Genomic DNA, 27850 nt, shown 5'->3' with positions numbered 1-27850 from the left:
GAGAGTCTCATCACCCGCACATTTTTCTAACAGCACAAGCGTTTGTCAAATTTTCTGTTTGAACTCACCCATCTGCTCCACAATCTCTGGAGGAAATACTCGAGAAGCAAATGCTCGTCGAAAAATGTCTGAAAATTCTTTATCCAGACCTCCTATTCCCATTTTTTCAAAGTTCCAGTCAGGATTGATGATAGATTGACGATTTTCCTTGGTTTTAGCTTTGCCTATGTCAAACAAATATAATCAAATGTGAAAAGAGAATTTTATCATTAAGTATAAAATGATAGATACTGTCTAGACATCATCACTGACCAGACAAGCTACCATCATGCAGAGGCAAACAGCATGTTCTTGGCTGATCTAGTAAGAAGGGTAATAGTGCCTTATCTACTCTGGTCCCTGTTCACACTCAGTGATAAGGTTCCAGAATCAGCTAAACTTATGCTCTAGTCTACTGGTAATCGGTCCACAGAACTTGGTTTTATTAACTATTAATCCAATCAAACTGACTTAGTTGATGAGAAGAAACAGCATATGCATATCTGATGTAAACAACACTAGCTGCTAGAGATACAGCAGTTAGCACTCCCTCAAGGTTCCTAGTAAGTGAAATAAAACATGTTTATCTAGAGTAAGCTACTTGATGGCTAACACCTCAGCCTGAGAAGATACACTGAGCGACTTTGATGTCCTACTTTTTCTATTCACCTGTACACAAAAGTCTAAAATCATCCTAAAGATTTAATGATTCAAAAATTCATATTTATAACTTCTCTCATAAAAGCTGTCTAATTAAAATGTCAGAGTGCCACCTAAAGTAACTCAAGAGAACCACATCTAATTCTAACACAAAGAATAAGGTATATTAACACAGTTTAAACAAAAAAGTGAAAACAGAATTTTTATAAAGTTGGGGAAGAATATCACATTATAAAAAAAGTTTAGATGGTAATTTTATTGTTAGAGCCTTTGTGGATTTAAGATTTCCCTTAGAAAGCAATCAAAAATATTTTTGCTTACATTCTACTGCCCTCTGGTGGTCAAATTTACTGCATGCCAACCTACAACACAATTTTATTTTCCAACTGAAATCACACTTTTACATAGATTACTTGACAACACCTTCACTGTACAAAAATTATACAATTACCTTGAGATACGATATTTTAATACAAGGTGTATGAAAATAAAATACAAGGAAATTAGATGATAAACATACTGGTTCAAAAATAGGATATTAGGGGCCGGGCGTGGTGGCACACACCTTTAATCCCAGCAAGGCAGGCAGATCTCTGTGAGTTCAAGTCCAGCCTGGTCTACATAGTGAGTGCCAGGACAGCTGGGGCTACAGGGAGACCCTGCTTCAAAAAGACTAAAAAAAAAAAAAAAAAAAAAAATGAAAGAAAGGGGCTCCGAGATGGCTCAGCAGTTAAGAGCACTAACTGCTCTTGCAGAGGACTTGGGTTCGATTTCTAGCACCCATGGTGGCTACGAACCGTCCTTAACTTTAGTTCCAGGGAATCTGAAGCCCTCTTCTGACTTCCGTGGCATTGCACGACACAGGTGCACTCACATACATTCAGGCAATACACTCATACACATAAAATAAAAATAATAAAATATTTGAAAAAAAGAAAAAGGATATTATAATATATCCAGGACTCACTTAAAAAATGACATTAAAAATCATATTGTTGGGACTAGAGAGATGATGCAGTGGTTAAGAGAACTGGCTGCTATTGTGGAGGATCCAGGTTCAGTTTCCAGCACCCACATGGTGATTAACTGTCCATAACTCCAGTTCCAGGGGATCTGATGCCTTTTTCTGGCCTCTGCAGGCAAGGCACAACACAAGTACATTTACATCCATACAGGTAAAACACTCATACACATCAAATAAAAATAAATCAATCAAAAAATTTTTAAAAATCATATTATAGAGATATATTTAAGATGCTGGAAATGCATTAAGTAAAAAAAAAAATTAAATTAAGGACAGGTCAGATGCTTCAGTGGGTTAAGGCATTTGTGGCTAAGCCTGACAATCTGAATTTGATCCTGGGACCTACAGGGTAAGAGAGAGCAGGTTCCCAAAAGTTGTCTGACCTCCTTCCAAACACACACACACACACACACACACACACACACACACACACACACTAAATGAATGCAATAAAAAGTTTTAAAGAATATAAAATAGTCTAAAAGTAAAATCAAATTTCGAATGTGAGTTGCTTTTTAAGAAATGTCTATTATGCACACTTTTAAGGAAAAAATAAGCCAAGCATGGAGGCATATGTCTTTAATCCTAGCAAGCCAGAGGGTGAAGCAGGAAGATAACATTCATTCAAAGCAGTCTGGGCTGGAGAGATGGCTCAGCAATTAAGAGCAGGGACCTAACCAGAAAGTTCAGTTTCTGGCAGCAGCTTACAGTTAGTTGCCTGCAACTCCAGTTCCAGGGGATCCACTGCCCTCTTCTGGCCTCACGTGTACATACCCACACACAGAAACACATAATAAAAAATAAAAGCTTTTTTTTTAAGTGGGAAACCGAAACAGGGAATGGCAAATTATGGATCAGAAAAAAAGGAAAGTCACATATTTTTTTAAAGCTACTTTCTTTTTTTAAAAAAATTTTATTTATTACTTCTGTGTTCAACTGTGCTACACGGGCGCATGATAATCAATCATAAATAATTACTGTACCATTAGTTAAGTGAATTACTAGTCTTGGAGATTAAGCTGCATTATTTTAATATAATAAAAATAGGACTAACACATAAGAACCGATCCCACTGGAGTTTAATTACATAATCATCACTTGATAATTTTAAAAGAGTGACGATATTTCATGTAACACCTGTTCCAAGCAAGGGACTGACCAGTGCTAAAGGACACAAAAGCAACGCAATTCTGAGGAACTGTCGGAGATGGGAGAAGACTCAGACAGAGCAAGTAAATGCAGTGTGGGATGATCCTGAAACAGATAAGGCATAATGGAAAAATTGGCAAGATCCGAAGTCTGCAGTTCAGGAGGAAGCAATGAAACTGTATGACTGCTAGTTGATACTGTGCTATGTTACTATGTGACATTCCCATCTGGGAAACTGGTGAAGGGTATACAGGGATTCTCTGAACTGTTTGTAAATCTCTAAAAGCCAAAAACTATCTCAAAATTTCAAAGTTAAGAAATTAATTTCACTGTTGCTTTTTTAATTTATTATTTTATGTGTATGCGTGTATTGCCTGCATGTAGCAAGTGCACCCTTGCTTTCTAATCAGTTTTGGTATAGCTATGAGAAAAGAAAATGAAGTATCACATGTGTTTCACATTCTATTTCTTCACATTCTTCAGATGAAGGCTTTAGACTTTGGCATCAGCACATCTGATAATACCAAATACCCTATGATTTTGTGACAAGCCTTTTTTTTTGGGGGGGGGGGGTTGAGATAGGGTCTTCCTGTAGCCCCAGCTGGAACTCACTATGTAGACCAGGTTGCCTGCCTCTGCCTCCCAAGTGCTGGGATTAAAGGCATGTGTACCACCACTGACTCTACCTTATTGTTGGAGACAGGGTCTCCCTGTAGCCCCAGCTGGCCTGGAACTCACTATGTAGACCAGGCTGGCCTTGAACTCACCGAGATCCGCCTGCCTCTGCCTCCCGAGTGCTGGGATTAAAGGTATGTGCTGCCACACCCGGCTGATAAGCCTTTTTTAAAAACTGCTTTTTAAACTTATTTTTATTTTATGTGTATGAGTGTTTTTGCCTGCACATAAGTGCACCCATGTTGTACAATGTCTGCAGAGGCCAGAAGAGGGCATCAGATCTCCTAGAACTGGAGTTAACAGACAGTTGTTAACTACCATGTAGGTGCTGGGAACTGAATCCAGATCCTCCACAAGAAGAGCCAGTGCTCTTAACCATCTCTCCAGCCCTGTCATAAGCCTCCAAAAGGGAGGTGCCTCTCCTCTTCCTCATGTGAAAATCACTTTTTATAATTTTCTAAAAACTATAAATCTTACCAATAAGATTGAGTGATGAGTTTTCTGCTTTTTCAAATGCAACTTGACTATTTCCAACAACCAATCCTACTTCAATCTGCACAAAAAGATAATAATTAGTAGGCTAAGAGACTTCTCAAATCAAGGTTAAAAATGAAGGAAAATAAAGTTTTGTACAAAGCAAATCTTACAACCTATCATTTGAGTTACATTTATTTTTCTCATGGCTACAGTCTACAATTCCTACGTGCTTTATTTCAAAGTCTATCTTTTCAATGACCCTCTTCTTTATAATAAATAGCTGTATTCAACTAGGATTACAAGTACATATGCAAATTTCTATTAGACCTGCAGTTAAGTATGCTTTAATTTCTATTTTAGTAGGCATGCTGGCAATAAAAATAATGCTTTCTTCTGTTTGAATAGAAAGAACACACAATATGAACAATTACTCACCAAGAGAATAGTAAAGAACATATTAATCTGCATAAGTCACAACATAAAGATTAAATAAAGCTTACCTTCTGTCTTTTACCCGTCGCAGCCTCTCCTTTCAGGATGCTAGGATCCATGGCTTCAATATCCTTTACCAGTAAACCAAAAAGCTTTTCATTGAAGCTAAACACAAGCTATGGAAAAAACAGTATTACGAGGTAAATTACTTCATGATACAATGGCTTCTTACCATATCATCAATGCTTTCCAAATACGATAAAAGTTTTCTCTTTTTATCAGTCTCTGACCTTCTCCACAATTACACTCTTCAGAGTCAACGACAGGAAAAGAGAACTGTTTATTAAGCATGATAGGGGTTCCATAACCAACACTCACAAACACTTTAGGAAACTACTAGTAAGAAAGCTGAGATCCAGAAAAGCTCAGAGGCACAATAAATGATACTTCCAGGTCAAACCTGGGTCTGTGATTCCAAAATTCAACTGTTTCTATGAACAATACAAATGCTTACCACACAAGTGCAGACAGTTTTGAAAGCTCAATCATTAATTCACCAAATACCTGCAGAGTACCTTCTAAAGGCTGCCCTCTTCTATGTTCTGAAGTATAATACTAAATGCCAGTTCTGTCTCTGCTAAATATGGCAAAGAACAATGCTCTGGGGTCAGATGTTTCTTTGTGTTCTCAAGTATTTTCCTCCATGGATTTATTGACATCTATGTGTTACTGGGTTTTTAATTATTACAAATACCAAAGCAGTTTCTATTGACTCTAAATTAGTACAAATACCAAAGGATTTTCTATTAAGATACAAAACTATTACAAATATCAAAGCACTTTCTATTAAGATATCAAAGCTAAAAAAAGTCAAAGGTAAAAACAATGTCAGCTACTCAGTAATCTGAATACTACTAGTCAAAATATACAGGAATCCAGAAGGAATATAGTGTTGTCCAAAAAACAATGGGCAGGTAGTCAACAAATGGACATTTAAATGGCACCTGGGGGCCTTCTGGACTACCTAGCACAAAACAGCAGCAGCTTGGGAGCAGCATCAGGGTCATTTATGTCTGAGAACTTCACAGTACTCAGAGCTCTTTCTTCTGTTTCAATTAGAAAGCAAGCTCTCCAACAGCAGGGATTGTGTCTGGTTTGTTCACTGCTGATCTGCAGTGCCTAAAATACTGACAGGAACATACTTCATGCTATTAAGTATTTATTTAGCTCTTAGCTATGTCTCTGGCTGCATGAGCACGTAATTCCATGTTCTCTGGACCTACATGTCCTCATTTGTGAAGAGGTTTGACAAGATAATCTCTGAGGTTTGTTCTAATTCTAATACTCTCTTTAAAAATGCACTGTAGGGGCTGGAGAGATTGCACAGCAGTTAAGAGCACTGGCTGCTCAGGTAGAGGACCCAGGCTTGGTTCCCAGCACCCACCTGGCAGTTAACAACTATCTGTAACTCTTGTTCCAGGGGATTCAACACCTTCTTCTGACCTCTGCGGGCACTGCATGTCACAGGTGCACTTATATGCATGCAGACACTACACTCATACACATAAAGTAAAAATAATAAAGAGAATATTTTTTTTACTTAAAAAAAATTATTTATTAGTTTTATTTTATGTGTACGCGTGTATTGCCTGCATGTAGGTAAGTGCACCCATGTCGTGCAATGCCCACGGAGGACCAAAGAGGCTATCGGATGGATCTCCTGGGACTAGAGTTACAGACAGCTGTTAGCTGCCATGTGGGTGCTGGGATTCGAACCTGGGTCTTCTGCAACCAGTGTTCTTAACCGCTGAGCCATCTTTCCAGCCCCAAGAAAATATTTTTTTAAAAATAAAAATGCACATAGTCTAGGCCAGTGTGGTGGTATAGGCCTTTAATCCCAGCACTCAGGAGGCAGAGGCAGGCGAATCTCTGTGAGACAGAGGTCAGCCTGGAATGGTTTACACAGTGAATCCCAGGCCAGCTAGGGCTACAGGAAGACCCTGTCTCCAAAACAAAACACACCGTATTTTGCTGGGTATGGTGGTGCATGTCTTTAATCCCAACACTCAGGAGGCAGAAGCAGGCAGATCTCTGATTTTGAAGTTAGCCTGGTCTACATAGTAAGTTGTAGCCAGCTGGGGCTACAGGGAGACCCTATCTCAAAAAACAATCAACAACAACAAAAAACCCCATTGTATTGAGTTCCTGTATATCAATTATTTGGGTTCCACTTGCAAAAGTTTGATATTATAATACATGAATACATTACTTAGACTGTTAGTCTCCTAGCTTTATCAGTTAGAAAAGATGGGGAAATAAAACCCCCACTCTTTCACTCCAACATACTCTCACTCTGATCTTAAGTTATTTTCCCAAGGCAGAGCTGCAAGAGCAGCAATGAGAATGCAGGACACCTGTATTTCCAATCATTTTGGCCTCAGGATCCTGTTATTTACTCATTTTTGAGAACGTCTATCTGTTGATATTTCCTACAATGGAGGTTAGAATATTTAAAATTTATTCATTTTAAATAAAACTACTTTCTAAAATAAAAACTGTAGGTGAAAAAAAGTGGCAGTGTCCCATTTTGCACATCTCTTTAACATCTGGGTTAATGGAGACAGCTGGCTGTTCTCGTCTGCTTTGGCAGGCAAGGTGTTGTGCTAGCACAAACCACACCATCTGTGCAGAATGCCACCATATTCGTGTAACAGAATTAAAGAAAAACAGCAAATAACACTTTGGTATTATAAGTAGTTTTGATTTTGTGAATCCCCTGGAAAGGTCTCAGGGGCCCCCAGAAGGCTCCCAACTGCATTTTAATTTGTGTGTGTATATCTTGCTTGCATGTAGGTAAGTGCACCCATGTCATTCAATGCCCATGGAGGCCAGAAGAGGGTGTCAGATTCCCTAGAACTGGAGTTAGGACAGTTGTTAGTCGCCATGTAGGTGCTGGAAACTGAACCTGGGTCCTCTGTAAGAGCAGCCAGTGCTCTTAACCACTGAGCCATTTCACTAGCCCCCTCAGCGTTTTGAAAATTGTTGCTATGAAACTGTAGTTTGAGAAAGGAATCCAGAATAATTAAGAAAAACACAAAGACAGTATGTGGTGGCTCATGTCTGTAACCCTAGTACTCAGAAGGCTGAAGTTGTTGGACTGTGAGTTTGAAGCCAGCCTGGGCTACATATATAATAAGACCTTGTTTCAAAAAACAAAGTCACAAGTAAGACAAATGTAATGGTAAGGTCTAAAGAACAACTATTTACATGTATAAACCACTTATAAAGTCACACTTTTTTTTTTTTAAATCTTTTTAAGACAGGGTCTCCCTGTAGCCCCAGCTGTCCTGGAACTTACTAAGTAGACCTAGTGGCTGTGATTTTCTAAAACAGTTTGGGACAGTATTAAGTAATTATTTATTTATTTATTTATTTATTTATTTATTTATTTTTTGAGATAGGGTCTCATATAGCCCAAGCTGGCCTTAAACTTAAGCAACTGAGGATGACCCTGAACATTTACCCTCCTGCCTCCACCTCCAAGTGCTGAAATTACAGGTATGTACTATCACATCCAGTTTTATGTGGTGCTAGGCCTAGGGATGGAATCCTAGGCTTTATGCATGCTAGAAGCACTCTACCCAGTGAGCTACATCTCCAGTCTCTAAACTCACACTTTATGTTTAAAATAACTTTTTCTTAGGAGGTTAATCATCTGATATACACTAAAGTGTAAAACGAGGCAACACTGGCAAATTTTTCAACAAGAAAAAGACTAGGCTTCAGAGGTTCTGTAATAAACTTGATAATGTATGTACATAATTTCCTTAAGACTCTAAGTTCAGAAACAAAAAAAGTTAAGAACTACTACTATGTGTGTGGGTGGGGGTGTTCATGTGTGTACAGGTGTGGGGGGTGGAAGCCACAGGTCAACCTCAAGTACTGTTCTTTTATTACTTTCCACTTCTGCTTTTTCTACCTTAGTTTTATTATTTGGTCTTTTTTGGAGACAGGGTTTCCTTATAGTCCCAGCTGGCCTGAAACTCACTATGTAGACTGGGCTAGGCTGGCTCTCATAGTTATCTGCCTACCTCTGCCTCTCAAGTTACAGGGATTAAAGATGTCCAGCTTTTTACCTTATCTTTACAGTGAGGTTTCTCAAGTAACCTGGAGATCACCAATTTGGCTAGAGAGCTCCAGGGACCCTCCTTTCTCCACCTCCCCACAATGGAATTACAAGTGTATCCCCTCACTCCTGGTTTTTTATGTGGTGCTAGAAGTCAAACTCAGGTCTTCATTCTTGCTTAGCAGGCACTTTACCAATTAAGCTATCTTCCCAACCCCAAGAACTACTTTTCTAGAAACATACTAGTAAAAAAAGACATCCCAGAAACAAAAAGTCCTGCAATGAAAAAAGAAATAAAGCACTCCTGACATCACACATCTACAGTGTTCTTAAACTTGCAAGGAGAAAAACTGCTATGGGTATATGACATCTTAGCCTAAAGCTACTTTAAAGATTATTTATTTTATGTGTATATGTGCATATATATGCTGTGTGTGCGTGCATGCGTGTGTGCATGCGCGTGCGCCCACAGAGGCCAGAAGAGGGCATGTGAGTTGCCTGATGTGGGAGCTGGAAACTGAATTCAGGTCCTCTGGAAGAGCCTGCCTCTGCCTCCCGAGTGCTGGGATTAAAGATGTGCGCCACCACACCTGGCATGGGCATGTTATTTTTGTCTTCACATGGTCTGTGGCTCCCAGTTTTTAGAGATCATTTTAGTTTCTTGGGGCTATAAACCTCAGATATCAGTTAGGGCGAGGAAGGAACACTGGAAAAGGAATGTAGGGGTAGAACTTCTTTAGAGCGTTGACTGCTTTTTGTGTTCATTGTTTTCTTAAACTCGCCCCTCCTTTGCTTCCGGTTCTGGTTAGTCTCTGACAGCTACTAACCTCAAGCCTCTTGTGAGTTCTGTGGTGCACACTGTTGCTCAGATGTTCTCACTATGGGTTTGGGATTTGGATGTTCCTGTTCTGCTGGATAAATCTGTTTCAAGCTTCCAAAATGTCTCGATGTTCATTTCCTGTTGCCCTAACCAAGTTTAGATTTCAAAATAATCATTTGCTGTGGTTTTAATGCCATTTCTGGAGGACACAGAATTAGATGCACGTCTTCAGTTTTCAATGTCTGTCTACAAAGTTTTTTGTTTGTCTGTCTGTTTATTTGAGACAGGGTCTCCATGTAGCCCCAGCTTGCCCAGAACTCCCTATGTAGACCAGGCTGACTTTGATCTAATCTATAAGTTTTTAATTAAAAGAAAGAGTTTGGTATTTTGATTCCTATTTGAATTGTTGCCATCTTGACACACTCAGAAACCACTAGAGTTGACCTTAATGTTAAGAATCTTTACTTAGGTTGAAGGAATTGTTAACATGGTGGTTGAGAATGGTAAAGGGAAAACAACTATTGTTGAGACAGAAAACTGTAGGAAACAGCTGCCTGCCATTCCTTGGTCTGTAGGGACAAAGAGAAGTTAGAATTGCTGAACTTGCTTAGCAAAAGAGTTTTCTGGAGCTGAAACGTGGACATCTGAGGACCCTGGTGGAGCTGGCTGTGAATGCTGGAAAACTGGGTTTAACTGCTTCTGGCCTCAACTGCTGCTCTGGGGTGAGGAAGTCATACTGTTGGTGACAACTGTCAGGCATAGTAGGGAAGTAACAGGAAACAGGAGAGTGCACCCTCCTCTTGTGGCTTTGAGATCTCTTCTGAAGGCCTCTAAATGCAAAAGCCTGAAAGAGATTCAGCTGGCAAAGGAGAAATACAGTTTGCAGAGAGCAACCAGCTGCAAAGTGCCCTTGAGGCTGCAACAATAGCTTGCTAGCAGGTACAGGCCATCCTTCTGGCTATTCAGGATTTGTGTGCACTCTACAGAAATACTTGAACTTCTATAAAATCACAAAATTAGGTCTGCTTCTACCTTCCTGCAAGCAAAGTCATTCTCATTTCTTTGCAAAAAGAAGACATAAAACCCAGTGACAATTGTACACACATGTGGGAGACAATCTGAAGACCCATTTCTGTGTGATATCAATTACAGTTCAAATTCAGTTGGAGCCTATCTGAACATCTGTTTCTAAACACTATCTATTGGGTGGTGAGATGGCTCAGTGGGTAAGGGCACTTGCTACCAAGTCTCATGGCTTGAATTCAATCCCTGGATCTCACTTGGTAAAGGGAGAGAACTGACTCCTGAAAGCTGTCCTCTGACCTCTATTCATACATTATGACATGTGCCCCCCCCACAAATAAAAATATATTTAAAATTTTTTATTTTGTGTGTATGTGTGCTTTGCCTGCATGTATGCAAGTGTATCAGGTATGTGCAATGCATGCAGAGGGTGGAGCTCCTGGAACTGGAGTTACAAATGGTTAGTCACAATATGGATGCTGGGAACCAAACCCAGGTCCTCTACAAGAGCAGTGGGTGCTCTTAGTCACTGAGTCATCTCTCCAGCCTCTAAATTTTTTCCCAAAGGTTAAATAAAAGGCTAAAGATTATTCTTTGATTACCATTGACCTCCTCAGTTGGTTCAGCATTTGGATTGGGGAGAAAGAGGTTGTTATATATTGACCTTCTTAAATCTCCAAATGCATGCTTATAATCGTTTATTAGCTAGTATGCAACTCACATTCCTAAGAACAGCTTAAGTGGGTTCTAATTTTTCTATGTCATCTGTTTATGACAAGCTTTTAAATTTTGCCAGCCTGTGAATGAAAATGAACTCAGAGATCCACCTGCCTCTGCCTCCCGAGTGCTGCGATTAAAGGCGTGCGCTACCACGCCCGGCAAGTGTTCTTAACCACTGAGTTATCTCTCTTGCCCCCTAAAGCTACTTTAAAGCTTTTCTAACAGATTCCTAAAGGTCCATAAATTCATTCCTCTCACTGTTTATCACTCATCTTGAATATACATATTCCTACACAAAGCTCCTCTTAGTTCTTACAAAGTAGAATTTTGAGCACTGGTAGGAATTAGAATACTTATAAAAAAGCAAAGCTACACTACCTGTTGTCCCACTGAGAAGGCCTGGTTGTTGAACTGCTGGATAAACTCTGCCGCCATCTTGTCAGTGTCATAAGGGTTGGAGTCAATATTCTTTTTCTGTAGGAAGTCAATCTCGATGGTCATTGTACCAATGCACTGTTTGGCTTTGTCAAATGTGTAAGAGGAAACTGCGGGGGGAAAAAAAGCATTTTTAAAAAATCATAAGGACACCAAATGTGTTTCTAGAAACTAAAAGTTCGATGTAAGTAAATATAACTGTATTTGACCAAAAGGAAGTTAGTTTCATGTGGCCTTCATTGGACTTAAAAATTAATAAATGTTAGAGATTTCCTTCCTGTACCTGAATTAAGGAGAAAATATTAAATAATGCTCTCCCTTACCATTTACCCTCATCTTTCCATGGCAAAACCCCACAGCTCTCTTCACAGCCTCTGCTCCTCTTCCTCCCCCTCAATAGAGGTCCAAGTGATAGGGTAGGAAGCCTCAGTGGAGTTGGCATAGCATGTGCCAAAGATGATTGTTTAACATAAGAATATGCTCCTATGAGAGGTGGCAGATTCCTTGCCCTAAGAAAGTATGTAAGAGGCAGGAAGTGAGGAAAAGCTTGAGGAACAATGTTTGCTAGGGGATTTCCAGTAGTGTAAGCTAAAGTGTAAAACTTTTTAAAAAGTTTTTAAAAAATTTTATTTATTTGTATTTTATGTGTATGAGTGTTCCACCTGGTGTGTGTGTGTGTGTGTGTGTGTGTGTGTGTGTGTGTGTATGTAAGTGTATCATGTACAGGCAATGCCTGTAGAAGCCAGAAAAGGGAGTCATATCACCTGGAACTGGAATTATGGGTGGTCAGTTAGGTGCCATGTGGGCTTGGAGAACAAAATCTGGGTCTTCTGCAAGAGCAGCAGCAAGTGCTCTTAACCTCTGAGCCATCTCTCTGGTCCCACACTTCTTTAACACTGCAAATATGTTTACTGATCCCCTACTATATCAGGGAACTACATGTACAAGATGTAGAACAGAGCCAGAGTCATGTTTTTAAATCACCTCTGTATTAACAGCATAAAACAATGTCTTCTAGGTGCTTAATATATGCATGAACTGTTTTTTTAAATATTTTATTTTATTTTATGTGTATGAGTACATTGCCTGCATGTATATGAGTGCACCCATGTTGTGTTGTACAATGCCACAGAGGTCAGATGAGGGCTTCGGATTCCCCTGGAACTGGAATTAAGGATGGTCCTTAGCCACCATGTGGGTGCTGGGAATCGAACCAAGGTCCTCTGCAAGAGCAGTCAGTGCTCTTAACCACTGAGCCATCTCTGCAGCCCCATATTTATGAACTGTTTAAATGAAATGACAGGATGCTGCCCCCACCTTCATGCTAATAATAAAGCACACAAGCCTCTATACATACAAGGCAAGTAAGTATGTAACAAAGCTTTAGGTACAAAAATTTAAGCCAAGTGAAAGGTTCTAAAATAACATTTAGATTACAATGTCATAAACCTAAATATTAAAGCATTACATATAATTTTATATCATAGGTAGTCAACCAAAAATCTTTAATTATCTAACATATAGTTTATATATTGTATTGGTAGAAAAACAGGTATTAAAAGAAATTTTCTTGATGACACATAATTACAAAGAAGCACTGAAGAAAAGGTTGATTTTTAAATCAGCTTGTAAAACATGATTATAAATGCCAATTTCAAAACAAACTTTTTTTTTTTTTTTAGTAGATTGTTGTTAGCCACTATGTGGGTGCTGGGAACCAAACTCAGGTCCTCTGCAAAAGCAGCCAGTGCTCTTAACTGCTAAGCCATCTCTCTAGCTTCTATAAACAAGCTTTTAAATAAAAAAGAATTACATTGCAACATATTATATCAGGATCATTAGGAAAGAGTATACAAGTTAGAAAGGGTTTTTGCATTTATCTTTCCCCGGCAGGGCAACTTGATTACACGCTATACAAAAAGTCCATTGGTGCTCTTCAGCAGGGCTAATGTGCACACATTTCACTTTCTTCTTGTGCTACCTTAAAACTGCTGTTCTTTTTTTTTAAGTATTTTATTTATTATTTTTATTTTATGTGTATTTGTGTATTACCTGCATATAGGTAAGTGCACTTATGTCATGCAATGCCCGCAAAGGACAGAAAGGCTGTCAGATCCCCTGGGACTGGAGTTACAGACAGTTGTTAGCTGCCATGTGGGTGCTGATATTTGAACCCCAGTCTTCTGCAAGAACAACCAGTGTTCTTAACCACTGAGCCATCTCTCCAGCCCCGAAAACCACTGTTCTAAAGCACATAACAACCCCTTTACACCACAGCAGAAGTGCTGCCTCACCTGAACCCTTCTAAGATACACCTGCCTATGGCTTGCCTAACGCTCCAAGTCTGTAGGCCTCAGGCCACTGGAGCTGCTATGTATCACGGGTGAGCCATGTTCATTCTCTGGTCTGTTTGTGATAGTTATGCATTAGGTATAGTAATCATGCAAATGTAACTGAATAGTAAAAAAAGTATCAAATTTTGACATTCTAGAATTGATGTTATAAAAGAAACAGAAAACACTTTAAAAGGAAAGAGTTTGTTCAAAGAAAAGGGAGGACAAGATGGAGGAGGAGAAGGAGGGGGACGAGGAGGAGGAGCAGCAGCAGCAACAGCAGCAACATTAGCAGGGCATGAGTAAGAAAATTAGAAAAGATTATGGGTGAAATCCATAAAAATTCAAAAGAATTCTGTATTCCCAAATGTTTCAAAAGGTCTACGTTCTCCTTCATTTCAAAGAAACCCACATGGAAATTATGACTAAAATGAATACATAAAGGATAGTACAGTGCTCCACTCCACAGATCAAAATCCCAAGAAAAGGCTTTTTAATTAACAAATGTCCCAGTCACACCAGATATGACTTTCTATAGTATTTATAAAATAGGTAATAAAGAATACTGGATTTTCTGTGGAAGAGAGTAGAAAGAATGAAGAACCAGAGGATGGGGAGGTACACTGTACAAAGACATCTGGGCTGGCCAGATGGCTCAGTGGGTAAAGGCACTTGCTGTGAAGTCTGACCCACACGGCAGAAGGAGAGAACTGAGTCCCATTAGTTGTCCTTTGACCTCCTCATGCAGGCCGTGACATGTATGCACACACATACACCAAAAGGAATAAACGTAAAAAAACAAAGATGTCTTCTGGACATGACATGACTTTTGCACTCATGAACTCATTGTGGCTGTAGTTATCCACATAAGATCTGTAAGAATGGGCCCACCAACATTTATCATGGAAGATGGGGGGGGCGGTTCACGAGGCTCCACCCTTCCCTGAGGGTCTCTAGACAGCTAATGGTGGCTAGGGGAAGGGCTGCTGTCACTTTCTTCAGTGGTGTAGCCACTGGTAAGCTGCATATCGTCCAGTAAATAGCTCCCACCCAAGCTCATGCAGGCAACCAGGTGATCACACATACAATAAAGACATTAAAATAGGAGAGCTGCTGGGAAGGAAAGTTTCAGTGGAAGGGGGATGAGAAAAGGTAGTGGGGTTGTGGTGGTTTGAATGACAATGTCCCCCCATAAGCTCCAAGTATTTGAACACTTGGTCCCCATTTGGTGGTGCTGTTTGATGAGGGTCATGGAACCTTTAGGAAGGGTGGCCATGCTGGAGGAAGCATGCCACTGGCAGGCAGGCTTTGAGAGTATATACCCAAGCCCACTTCCAGGCTGGCTGTCTCTGCTTCCTGTGCCTGACTGAAGATGTAAGTATTCAGCTTTCTGCTCCTCCCCTCCATGATGGACTCTTCTCCCTCTGGAACCATAAGCCCAATAAACTCCTTTTATAAGTTGCCTTGGTCATGGTGATTTATCACAGCAACAGAAAAGCAACTAATATAGAAGTTGGTACCAAGAGTGGGGAGCTGCTGTAACCCTGTGTTTTGGGGGGGAATGTAAAAGACTTTTGAACTTTAGACTAGAAAAGTGGTTGAATGCTGTAGGGAGAGCTTAATGGGCCCCCACTCTAGTAGCAGCCTGGCTCAAGATGCTCCAGAGGGAGACAGAAGCAGGAACTTAAAGTAGGATATTTTGACTAGGAAATCTAGCTGCCAACTTCCCATGGCATAAGAGCTTGCCTGAGGCAAAATTAAAAAGTATTTCTCTGGCAGAGGAAATTTCAAGACAGCCTAATGTTGAATTGGTGGTGTGGTTATTAATGGTGAATACTATGGGGTACTACAGTGAAAAAAGGGCAGTGAGGCAGAAAGAAATGCAAAACGTACAATTGGATTGAAAAAAGAGCACTAGGAAATTTAATAATGTTGGAGCTGAGGTATGTACTGAAGGAGAGGCTCTCTTGGACAAGGAGACTGGAACCATTAAAGAGAAGCCTTCAGATCGTACTCTAACCAAGAAAGGAATGGCCTCAGGGCAAGACCCTATCCACCTAAGCTTTCTTGTGAAAGGAAAAGGCCTAAGGACAAAAACTATTGCTAACGTGGATGAATCCTGTCGAAGTCCATCCTAAGCTGGCAGCTAAACTTAGCAGTCATTCACGTGTGCTGGCTTTAGAAGCATGAAAGATGCAAGAGTGAGGGAGTCATTGGTTCTTCTTCCAGTTTCAGAGAGCTGCGGAGTCCAGACAGCGTGCAGCAGGGAATCCCGACATAAAGATGGTCCTGACAATTCAAGTGGCCCTCAGAGGCCATTGCATGAAGCCATGAAGGTAATGCCTAGTTGGCAATGGAGACCATGAGATGTTGGAGATGCCAGAGCCATGAAACATCTGCCAAGAACTGTATACAGGGAGTGGTACCAGCCCAAGAATAAGTTGTATGCTGCACATAGCAAAGATAGAGAGGCTGAGCCATCTAAGCTCTTTGAAAGTAAAGTCCCAGATATCAGCTACTGGATTTGGTGTTTGCCCTGCTGGTTTTTGGCTTTGTTTTGGTTTACTCACTATGCCCCCATTCCTCCTTTTTGGAATGTGAATATGTATTTGGTTCCATTGTATGTTGGAAGTCAGTAATATGTCTTTTGATTTTACAGGGCTTACAGTTAAGACAGAGCCTTGAGTCTCAGAAGAGACTTTGGGTGTTGGGCTTTTAAAATGTCCCCCATAGACTCCAAGTATTTGAACACTTGGTCCCCATTTAGTGGTGCTGTTTGGGGAGGCGAGGTGTCATGGAAACTTTAGGAAGAGTGGCCATGCTAGAAGAAGCATGTCACTGGGGGGGGGGGTGTTGAAGAATGTATAGCCATACCCACTTCCAGTCTGGCTCTCTCTCTGCTTCCTGTGCCTGCTTGAAGATGTAAGTACTCAGTTTTTTGCTCTAGCTGCCTCCTGCCATACCTCCCCTCCACAATGGACTCTTCTCCCTCTGGAACCTATAAGTTGCCTTGGTCATGGTGTTTATCACAGCAACAGAAAAGTCACGGATAGAGAGGGAAAGACTAAAATTCATGATGTACATGTATAACTGTCAAAGAATAAAAAATAAAATTTAAAAAGACAAGAAAGAATTTTTACATTTATTTTGGGTAACAGGTATTGTGTGCTTATGAGTTCCATTAGTCAGACGGCAAGAGGCTAACCAAAAAGTCACTGCAATGTGACTTTCAGTTGATTCATCATTATTAAAGACCTGATGCCAAGATTCTAGTGGTTTATAAAGTTGTTTTCTCTAAAGAAATTCTGAATCTGCATGCATCAGTGAATCCTGTTAGAACCAAGATAAGTCATTTATGCCCATTGTGCCTTTAACTGTCACATGTGTAACCAAGAAAACTGGCCTAGGTAAGCCTTTTTCATCATTTACACTCTAAGTTCTATTCTAGCTTCTTACAGTGTAGCCACCTCAGTCATGCACAAAGATGGTCTGTGAAGCCTAGTCTGCACAGCGACTTTCAGACTAGCCAAAGCTACATAGTAAAACCATCTCAAAAAAAGAAAGAAAAGAAAAAGATTCCTACGTTCTTTGAATGAAATTCTTGGTGTGGGGGCTGGAAAGATGGCTCAGTGGTTAAGAGCACTGACTGCTCTTGCAAAGGACCCGGGTTTGCACCCACATGGCAGCTACGAACCGTCCTTAACTTGAATTCCAGGGGAATCTGAAGCCTTCTTCTGACTTCCATGGCATTGCATGACACAGGTGCACTCACATACATGCAGGCAATACACTCATACATATAAAATAAAAATAATAAAATATTTTTAAAAAGAAAGAAAAAAAGAGAAATTCTTGGTGTAAATCACTTTTTTTTTTTTTTTGCTTTTTTTTTTTTTTTTGGAGAAAGGGTCTTCCTGTAGGCCCAGCTGGTCTGAAACTCCTGAGTGCTGAGATTAAAGGTGTGTGCCGCCATGACAGGCTGTAATCACATTTTAACACTTTGGCTTGCCATCTTAAAGGAAGTAAATACATTTTAAATATTTCAAAAGCAAACTAATAAAACCCAAGTAAGGGCTAGAAGATGTAAGTAAGATGAAAGAATGAATTCAATCTTGGCTGAAAGTCCCAGAATGCTCTCCTGCCCCCAGTTCTGGTGTTCTGTTCCCTCTTCACATTCTTTAGAAATGACAGGTTATATGCTGAGAAACACTGTGAAAATGAGTAAGTTGGGCCAGTAATTCCATTCCAGGTGCCTGTCCTAGAAATTCATGAACACTTGTCTAAAAAGAGATTTATAGGGAGATTCACCACAATATTATTTGTAATGGTCAAACACTGGAAAACATGGATCAGTAGGGGAACAGTGAATAAAATATAGTCTATTCATAGTGTGGAATACCATATAGCAATTTTTATTAAAATAAAAACTTGGTTTATGTTACGATAGATAACCTATAATAACACTGAATGAAAAATATATTTCAGAAAGACTAGTAGAATGTGATACCATTTTGTTTATTAAAGACTACAAAGAAATATAGCACATATGTAGGTGTATATGCATGCATGTATACATACACATTATCTTCAAATTGATAAATTTTAGTAAGTATATTAAAATATCCTCACTAGCTGCAGTTTTTAAATGCCCTTTAATGTAAGGTCATGCTCATAAGTGGCAAAGCCCAAGCTGCTACATTTTTTAGCACTGAATGGAGTACCATGGACAGCACCCTGGGCAGCACCACGGTCAGCACCACAACCAGCCCCACAGTTCAGAGGCTGAAGGTAGGGGGATAATGTTTTCCTATCTTACAGCTAATAGCAGCTTAATGGCAAAGACTAATTATGATTTTTATAAGCAAAAACTAATTTATGGCCAAGGGTTGAGATAGTCTAAGACATTTCAATGATGGTGGGACATATGACTGAACTGAAGTCTGTGATACCTCAAGGATGATACCGGCAGACAGAATACATACTAGATGATTTTTCTAGAAAATATTCTAAAACTAAAATTGACTTAACGAAAAAAGACTCAGAGACAGAACTCCTATCCCAAGACACCTGAAACATTCCTTCAACCCCACCCCCACCCCACGTCCTTAATGCATCACCTCACTGAGTCCAGGTCCTATCTTCATGGTCACACCATCCATATCAGCAAACCTGGAACCACTCCCTGTCAAACCTACGGCACCTACTCAGTCCCACTTGATCACTCAGTTTTACAATTTTGTCCATAAAGTCTCTCTGATTAGCAAATTTGAGGATCTGATTCTAAAATCAAGAAAACTATTGCTGGTAGAAGGAAAAATGTTTTTGTGACAATGTAAACCATAAAATACATTTTTCAACTCATCAAAGCTTATAATACACTTTTCAGAACAGAAAATATTAAAATACTAAAAGTTAAATTTGGAGGGGCTGGAGAGATGGCTCAGCAGTTAAGAGCATTGGCTATTCTTACAGAAGACACAGGTTCAATTCCCAGCACCCACATAGTGGCTAAAAACCATCTGTAACTCCAGTTCCAGGGAATCCAATACCCTCTTTTGACATCCCCAGCACTGCACAACACAGGTGCACTTACATACACACAGACATAACACCCATACACATAAAATAAAAATAATATATAAATGTTTTAGAAGTTAATTTAGGGACTGGCTCAGTGGTTAACATACCAGCTGCTCTTCCAGAGGACCACCATTTGGCTCCAGCACCCACATGGCAGCTAACAATCGTCTGTAACTCTAGTTCCAGGGGATCTGACACCCTCTTCTGGACAATTGCATACACCAGTGCACATACAGACAAAACACTCATACACCTAAAAATATAATATTTTTAAAAGAATTAAATTTAAACACACTCTTGCCCTTCTACTTAGACAAATAAATTTAAGGAAATTAGAAACCTGTCCTCCAACAGTCCCATCTCCTCATTAATTATTTTACCAAGTATTCACTCTCATCTCTGCAAAACAGGGAGTGCCAGCTTCGTGCTGACTGCTTCGCCCAGCGCTGCCGCCTGTTTCCTCAGCTTCTCACTGTGCTGCAGGTGAAGACTAGGTGATAGCTAAGGGAATCACTTACGTCAGTGTTTCCCAAATGTGGTTGGTAAGAACCACTTAAAGGTGACTGTGAAAAACACAGACACATGAATCAGGTTCCCCGAGGGAAGAGCCTGGGAATAGTTTCTTTTTTTGTTTTTTTTTTTTAAATAAACCTGTCAGGTAATTCTTTTAGGCAAGTTTGGAAAGCAGCACTAATTATGCAATGCTCTTCTACAACTGCCCATGTCTAATCTCCTTTATTTTTACCTCCAATTTGGTTTCATTCTTACTTCTTACTTTCTTCACAATGAAAAAAAGAAAAAAGAGCCAACTAAAGATAACCTCAATCCCTCCAACTCAGAAAAAGAGTAAGTCTCCATGTTTCCAAACAAACACCACAACACCACTGACATTCATTCCTAGCTCTGTTGTCACCTTTCTACAAGAGATGTTCTGACACCAGGTATGGTGGCACACACCTTTGGTCCCAGCACTTGGGACTTACAGACACAGGCGGATCTCTGTAAAATTGAGGCCAGCTTGGTCTACACTGTGAGTTTCAGGCCGGGGGGGCTACAGGTAGACCCTTTCTCAAAAGAGATGTACAATATTCTACCAACTTCCCGCAAACATCTATCTTCTTTTAACCACATGTAAGCAACTACATCTGTGAATATCTTCAAAAGCACTGAGAGAATAATGGTGGCCCAGTGAATGTGACTGTTCCCTGCACCTCCAGGACAGTGACAAGGAGAACAGCACTACATGTTGTCCACATCTTCAGCACTCCTAGAACACTAAAAGTGGAAGAATTTGAAAAGATATGAGCAGAGAGAGTGTTCATCATGGGAAAAAGAGAAAGGGAAATGAGTGGGGAAGGGACAAAGAGAAGGGCAGAAGGAGAGCTGGATATAGATAAAATCTAGACAAAAAAAATTTCCAAAAAGATGAATCCATCATTAAATGACCAACTACTAAGCAAAGATTTGAGACTTGACTATCAATAGCTCTAGATAAAGGGAAATGACTTGAAAATAAGTAGGACTATGTTGGGGGACCCTGCCATTAAGGTCGTAGTCTACCATGTCTGGACAGCTCTCTGAACTTGGCTCAAAATGGAGGATTCCCTTTCTCAGCAGGGGCTTCCTACTCTCTGCCTGACCTTATTTGGAAAGTGTCTCTAATCACAGAAGCCTGACCTTATTTGGAACATGACCTTTGACATAGTTCCCTACAAATGCTGCCCCTGGTTTTCCCGTATGATAATTAGGCACTGCACTACAACCAATCAATCCCCCATCCCCTTTCTACATTATAGGGTCCTCCTGCCACATGTAAATAAAGCATACTATGAACACCTATCAGGTAAAGCTTTGGCTGCTGTCCTCACCCTATATATTCCCTCCAACTCCCCTAAAAAACGAGCTGTCTCACTGAAGCTGACTGACTCCCAGAAGTTCTCTCCGTGTGCTCACGGCCATCCTGACCCTGTTCGTCACTTCTGCTCCCTTTGTTCTTGTGAATCGGTGGCCAAGAACCCACGAGGGAAAAGAGACCCACAGGACTAGAGGTAGCAACAGCAATCTTTTATTTGAGACAGGATCTCCCTGGAGCCCCAGCTGGCCTGGAACTCACTATGTAGACCAGGCTGGCCTTGATCTCCCAGAGATCCACCTGCCTCTGCCTCCTGAGTGCTGGGGTTGAAGACGTGTGCACCACGCTCAGCTCAACATCATTCATCTGAGAATCAGATGGTGCCTTGAGAAATGCAGTAGTGAGGAAAAGAGTTAGAAAACTAAGGATGACACAAAGATACAGAGAAATGGCTGTGTCAAATCACTCCTCTCCCAACTCATCAGTATTATCCATTATAAAGATTGTGATCTCTATAGTAACCAAAAGAAATCCTACCTACAAAACCATGAGAAGCAACATATAACAAAATATTGAAACATTTCAACTGGTGAAGTGTCTTACCCCAAACATCCATGAAGAAAGGAAGGAAGGGAGGGAAGGAGGGGAAGGAAGGAAAGAAAGGAGAGAGAGAGAGAGAGAGAGAGAGAGAGAGAGAGAGAGAGAGAACAATTTAAACAATTGGCTGTGCTACATAGCTTTAGCTGTCAACTTGACACATCTGGGAAGTGGAAACCTCAATTGGGGAATTTCCTCATCAACTGGCCTGTGGCCCTGTCTATGAGGCATCTGATTGTTGAGTGATGTGGGAGCATTCAGTCTACTGTGCCACCCCTGAGCAGGTGGTCCTGGGTTGTATAAGAAAGCAGGCTGAGCACAGGCCAAGGGAGCAAGCCAGTAAGCAGTGTTCCTCCATTGTCTGTGCCTCAGTTCCTACCTCCAGATTCCTGCCCAAGTTCCCTGTCCTGGCTTCCCTCAAAGATGAACTATGATTGGACTATGTAAGCCAAATAAACCCTTTCTTCTTCAGGTTGGTTTTGGTCAGAGTGTTTTATTACAGCAATAGAAAGCTAAATATAGCTAAGGACATTAGCTATCCTTAGGCAAATGTGTTTTGCTTCTTGGGTTTATTTTATTTATTTTTTGGTCTTTTAGAGAAAGGGTCTCCCCATAGCCCCAGCTGGCCTGGAACTCACTATATAGACCAGGCTGGCCTTGAACTCACAGAGGTCTGCTTGCCTCTGCCTCCCAAGTGCTGGGACTAAAAATGTGCACTACCATGCCTGGCTATTTTATTTTTTTTATGTATATGAGTGTATTACCTGAATGTATGTAAGTGCAGCTGTGTCATGCAATGCCCATGGAGATTGGAGAGGGTGTCAGATCCTCTGGAACTGGAGTTACCAATGGCTGTTGGTCACCATGTGGGAGCTGGGAACTGAACCTGGGTCCTCTGCAAGAGCAATCAGTGCTCTTAACCACTGAGCCATCTCTCCAGACCCAAATGTGTTTTGTTTTTGTTTTTTGATATTTGTGTATGTGTGTGTGATACGTGTTCACATGTGTGGGGGCATAAATGGAGGGGGGCATGTGTTTGCATGTGGAGGCCAGGTTGATATCATGTATTGTCACTGTTCTTCACCTTATAGAATTGAGGCAGGGCCTCTTGCTAAACCTGGAGCAAACTGATTTGGCTAGTCTACCTACCCACCTTGCTCCAGGGATTCTCTATCTCTGCCTCTCAAACTCGGGGATTACAAGAGGCTGTTCATCCCATATTTATGTGGTTGATGAGGATCTGAACACCTAGTCCTCTTGCTTGCATGGCAAGAGCTTTATTCACTGAACCATCTCCCAGACAGTGATTTTTACTTTTCTTGTGTTTTTTTTTATGATGCTGGGGATCCAATGTAGGTCTTTGTGCATGCTAGGCAAGCACTGTGTCACTGAGCTACATCCCAGTCCCTTAAAAAAGTATTTAGACATTTAACAAAACTAAAATCAGAAGATTAAAACTAAGAGCAGAAATAAGTAGAAGAAATACCATAAGACTTTAGTGAACTCAAGAAACAAACCAAAAAGAAAAAAAAGAAAAATAATTACAGAAGAAAAAAATAAATTATAAAGTACTCAAGAGAGTAACAAATGAATTGAAGAGTCTCTGAATAAAGAAAGGAAAACAAGATTTTTAAAGAAGATAAAAAATTGGAGCTGGAGAGATGGCTCAGTGGTTAAAAACACTGGTTGTTCTTGCAGAAGACCTGGGTTCGAATCCCAGCACCCACATGGGAGCTAACAACTGTCCGTAACTCCAGTCCCAGGGGATTCAACAGCTTCTTCTGACCTCTGCGGGCATTGCATGACATAGGTGTACTTACCTACATGCAGGCAATACACATAAAAAAATAAAAATTTAAAAGACAAAAAATTACATTATCAGGGCTGGAGAGATGGCTCAGCAGTTAAGAGCACTGACTGCTCTTGTAGAGGACCCAGGTTCAATTCCCAGCACTCACATGGCGGCTATAAACAGTCCTTAACTCCGGTTCCAGGGGAATCCAAAGCCCTCTTCTGACCTCCGCGGCATTGCATGACACGGGTGCACTCACATACATGCAGGCAATACACTCATACACATAAAATAAAAATAATAAATAAAATACTTTTTTTTTTTGGTCTTTTTGAGACAGGTCTCCTTGTAGCCCCAGCTGTCCTGGAACTCACTATGTAGACCAGGCTGGCCTCAACTCACAGAGATCCACCTGCCTCTGCCTCCCGAGTGCTGGGATTAAAGGCGTGAGCCACCACGCCCGGCAATAAAATAATTTTTAAAAAATTACACTATTGGGGATGGGAGATGGTTCAGTTGGTGAAGTGCTTGCCACACAAGCATGAGGACTTATTTTCCATCCCCAGTATCCAGATAAAAGGCTGAAGAACTATGATAAATTATGGCACACTTCATTGAGAGAAGAGGTAAGGACAGAGGCACCACAAGTATTTCCTTCCTGTTTGCATAGCTATTACTGGTACTTTGAACAGAATGAAGGTTTAAGGGCTGACAATCAGTAATTATACATATGTCAACAACTGTGAGAAACACCATATAGATAATCTGCCTTGGAGGCTTAAAAAATACTTACCTTCTATTTCTTGGCCAATAGAAAGTCCAGCCCATTTTCTCTATAAAATAAATGAGAGAAAAAAGACACTTAAAATCAAATCAATAAAAATTAGAGAAATAAGGAAAAGATGAGCATTTATGAATTGAGAAAGACATAAAATTAAGACATGGTACACTGTTATATGTTGAACTTCCCCTCCATATCCACATACCCAAAACGGAAGTCTTTAGCCCCTAGTACCTGTGAATGTGATGGTGTTTAGAATCAATGTCTCTGCAGGCTGAATTAAGCTTGGCCCTAAGTCAAAATGACTGGTGTCTTTATAAGAAAGAGACACTGGGAGACATAAGGAGAATGTCAGGTGATACAGAGGCAGAAACTAAAACGATTCTTCTACAAGGTAACAGACTTCCAACACCACCAAAAGCACAGCAAAGCACAGGTTCTTCCTAGAACCTTCAGAGAGAACTTGTCTCTGCACCACCTTTGAGGCATCTAGCTTTCAGAACTATGAGAGACTATATTTTTTGTTTCTGGCTTTTTTTTTTTCTTTTTTTTTGATCTTTTTGCATGAGATTAAAAAATAATATGATACCAAATAAATTAATTTTAAGAAGCATAAATTGTTTTTGGTCTTTTTGAAGCAGGGTCTCCCTGTAGCCCCAGCTGTCCTGGAATTCATTATGTAAACCTTGAAGTCACAGAGATCCGCCTGCCTCTGCCTCCCAAGTGCTGGGACTACAGGTATGCATGTGCCACCACGCCCGGCTAAAGTATTTTTATTTTTATTTTCTTTCTGTCAATCATTTGGAGCCATGGGAAACTAATGCATATAATATACTTTATAGAACACCTGTTGCAAAACACATGAAGCTTGCCTTTTTTGATTTTGAGGTTTGGTATTTTTGTTGTCGCTGCTGTTTGAGACAGAGTATGACTATAGCCCAGGTTGGTCAGGAACTCAAGAGTCTCCTGCTATTGCCTGGCATGTATTTTTATAGTAAAGCAGGCCCACTATGTTGGATGCTCCTTTGCACAATGTAACACTTCTGAACATCTTCACTGTATCAGAGGTTTCTGTGTTTTAAGAAACACAGGTTTCTATGTTGCAGTTAGTTTTTACTAAAGAAATTTAATTCATGGAATTAAAACTTGTCAGATAATCTACACTGAAACTTAAACAGGGACTCAAATTATTAAATAGTTAGGATTACCCCGTGCATGTAGTCAGAGGATTTCCAGGCACTTATACCCTATCCCCAGTCTGACTGTATAGGCAGGAGGCAGGATAGATTGTCTTTAGTAAGAATAAAGGGATGCCTTGATACAGAGTCAAAATCAGTACTGACAATACTCCAAAGAACACTGAGAAAAATAATTTTTAGCTAAAAATCCATAGCTTGCCGAATGATGTGATCACTGTAGATTCTGTGGAGGTATGTACCACAATACCCACCTTTACATATTAATTTTGTTGTTGTTGTTGTAATCCTGGAGACTGAACCTAGGGCTTTACACACAAAAGCACTATCACTGAGTCACAGTCCTCCCTTTTCTGTTTTTTAAATAAAGGAAACAAACAAAGAGAAATAATCACTTCAAACTTCTTGTGACCACCAGAGACTCAAAAGAAGCTTCATCAAAGCTAGAAAGCTCTGTGATCTCAAACATCTACTAAATTTAATTATTGTTGAAACAGGGTCTCATATAGCCTAAACTTGGGTTGATTTTTTGGGGGTCTTTTTGAGACAGGGTCTCCCTACAACCCCAGTAGTTCTAGAATTCACTATGTAGACCAGGCTGGCCTTGAACTCACAGAGCTCTGCCTGCCTCTGCCTCCTGAGTGCTGGGACTAAAGGCATGCAGTACCATGCCTGATTCAAACTGTTAACTGTAGAAACAAGTGTGGAAAGTATGCCTGAGAGGTATCAAGAGAAAGGGGTAAGAGTGAATGAGGACCTCCCACAATTTCCCAAAGGAGCCATCTCTTTCCCTAATCCTCCAAGCAAGCCAATCAGTGCTCACTGGCACTCCAGGAGGTAAAGACTGAATTTACATGGCTTATTAATGTGGGGTCAGCAGCAAAGGGTGGCATTTGTGACGCTTCTACACTGTGATTAGGGCCTGAGTGAGAGCTAGGCAATGTGAAAATCCAGCAGTTCCACAAGCCACCTTCCCACTTGTAGGAGGAGCCCAGCAAGCCAGATGGTGGTCTAAAACAACTATTCTTTTCAGGTTTAGTCTGACATCATAGCATTATAAAGCCTCTATTATTAGATGTCAATTTTATAAATAAAACATTATTTTATGTATTTTCTGTTACACTGGGAGTTAGCATTAAAATAACACCACACATTATCTGATAGCTAACTGACATTACTTTAAAATTGAAAAAAATCAAGGAAGTAAAAGGCAACCATAGTAAATAAATGACAATTAAGAATATAATTTTAGGGGGCTGGAGAGATGGCTCAGTAGTTAACAGCATTAGTTACTCTTGCAGAGGACCTAGGGTCAATTCCCAGCACTCACATGACAGCTCACAACCATCTGTGACTCCAGTTTCAGGGGATCTGACGCCCTCTTCTGATCTCTGTGGGTGCATGACATGGGTGTACCTACCTACATGCAGGCATTATACTCATACACATAAAATAAAAATAACCAAATTTTTTTTTAAGAAAGAATATATTTTTAGCAGGGTATGGTGGTGCACACCTTTATTCCCAGAGACATATATATAGTAATTTTTTTTAGGGCTGGCAAGATGGCTTATCAGAAAAAGGTGCCTGCTGTCAAACCTGACAATCTGAGTTCAGTATCTAGAACACCCACAGTACAAGGAGAGAACCGACTCCCACAAGCTGGCGTCCACATGTGCACTGTAGCATGTGCACCCTTTACCCCAAACAAAATAAATAAAAGTGTTATATTTAAAAAGAATGTATCTTTAAATTTGTTTTGTAGCATCTAGGTGTTTTTCTTCAATATGAGTCAATACAAGGCAATGCTTGCTTAAACTTAATGGACCCTACTACACCTTTTAAGACTAAGAGAGAATAAATTAATATATGAGTTACCTGGGGTAAGCTGAATGCAATGCTCCCTGGAACCACTGATGGATGGGTCCTGAGTGTAAATGTGTACTTGTGGTTAGGGGACGTCCTTACAACCACATGCCTAAAAGACAGAAGCACAGTTAGTATGCCATATCAATGAAGAACATGGCTTCTAAATGTGTTTTCCCACATTGAGGTTTGATGAACACCAGATGGAAACGTGGTGTTATATCAGAGTCCTGATGGAACAAAACTACAAATTTAGATCGTGAAAACTGTTAG

At 40.3% G+C, this 27850-nt stretch overlaps 1 protein-coding gene across 1 annotated transcript in view; it reads right to left on the bottom strand.

Annotated features, from left to right (window-relative positions):
* The window catches only part of Nsf (N-ethylmaleimide sensitive factor, vesicle fusing ATPase), a 171834-nt gene that overhangs the window by 117369 nt on the left and 26615 nt on the right, over nucleotides 1-27850 (bottom strand). Inside the window, exons 3-8 of the mRNA XM_008821914.2 lie at nucleotides 27590-27689; nucleotides 24528-24567; nucleotides 11524-11690; nucleotides 4525-4632; nucleotides 4025-4100; nucleotides 69-224 (exon numbers count right to left, since the gene is read on the bottom strand). Coding sequence (XP_008820136.1) covers nucleotides 69-224; nucleotides 4025-4100; nucleotides 4525-4632; nucleotides 11524-11690; nucleotides 24528-24567; nucleotides 27590-27689 — 647 coding nt within the window. The remainder of the gene's footprint in view (nucleotides 1-68; nucleotides 225-4024; nucleotides 4101-4524; nucleotides 4633-11523; nucleotides 11691-24527; nucleotides 24568-27589; nucleotides 27690-27850) is intronic.

The sequence above is a fragment of the Nannospalax galili genome, unplaced genomic scaffold, assembly GCF_000622305.1.
Source record: "Nannospalax galili isolate Female #2095 unplaced genomic scaffold, S.galili_v1.0 scaffold1128, whole genome shotgun sequence".
Lineage (NCBI taxonomy): Eukaryota > Metazoa > Chordata > Mammalia > Rodentia > Spalacidae > Nannospalax > Nannospalax galili.
The sequence above is the reverse complement of the archived record's forward strand: the minus strand, read 5'-3'. Positions and strand labels throughout refer to the sequence as shown.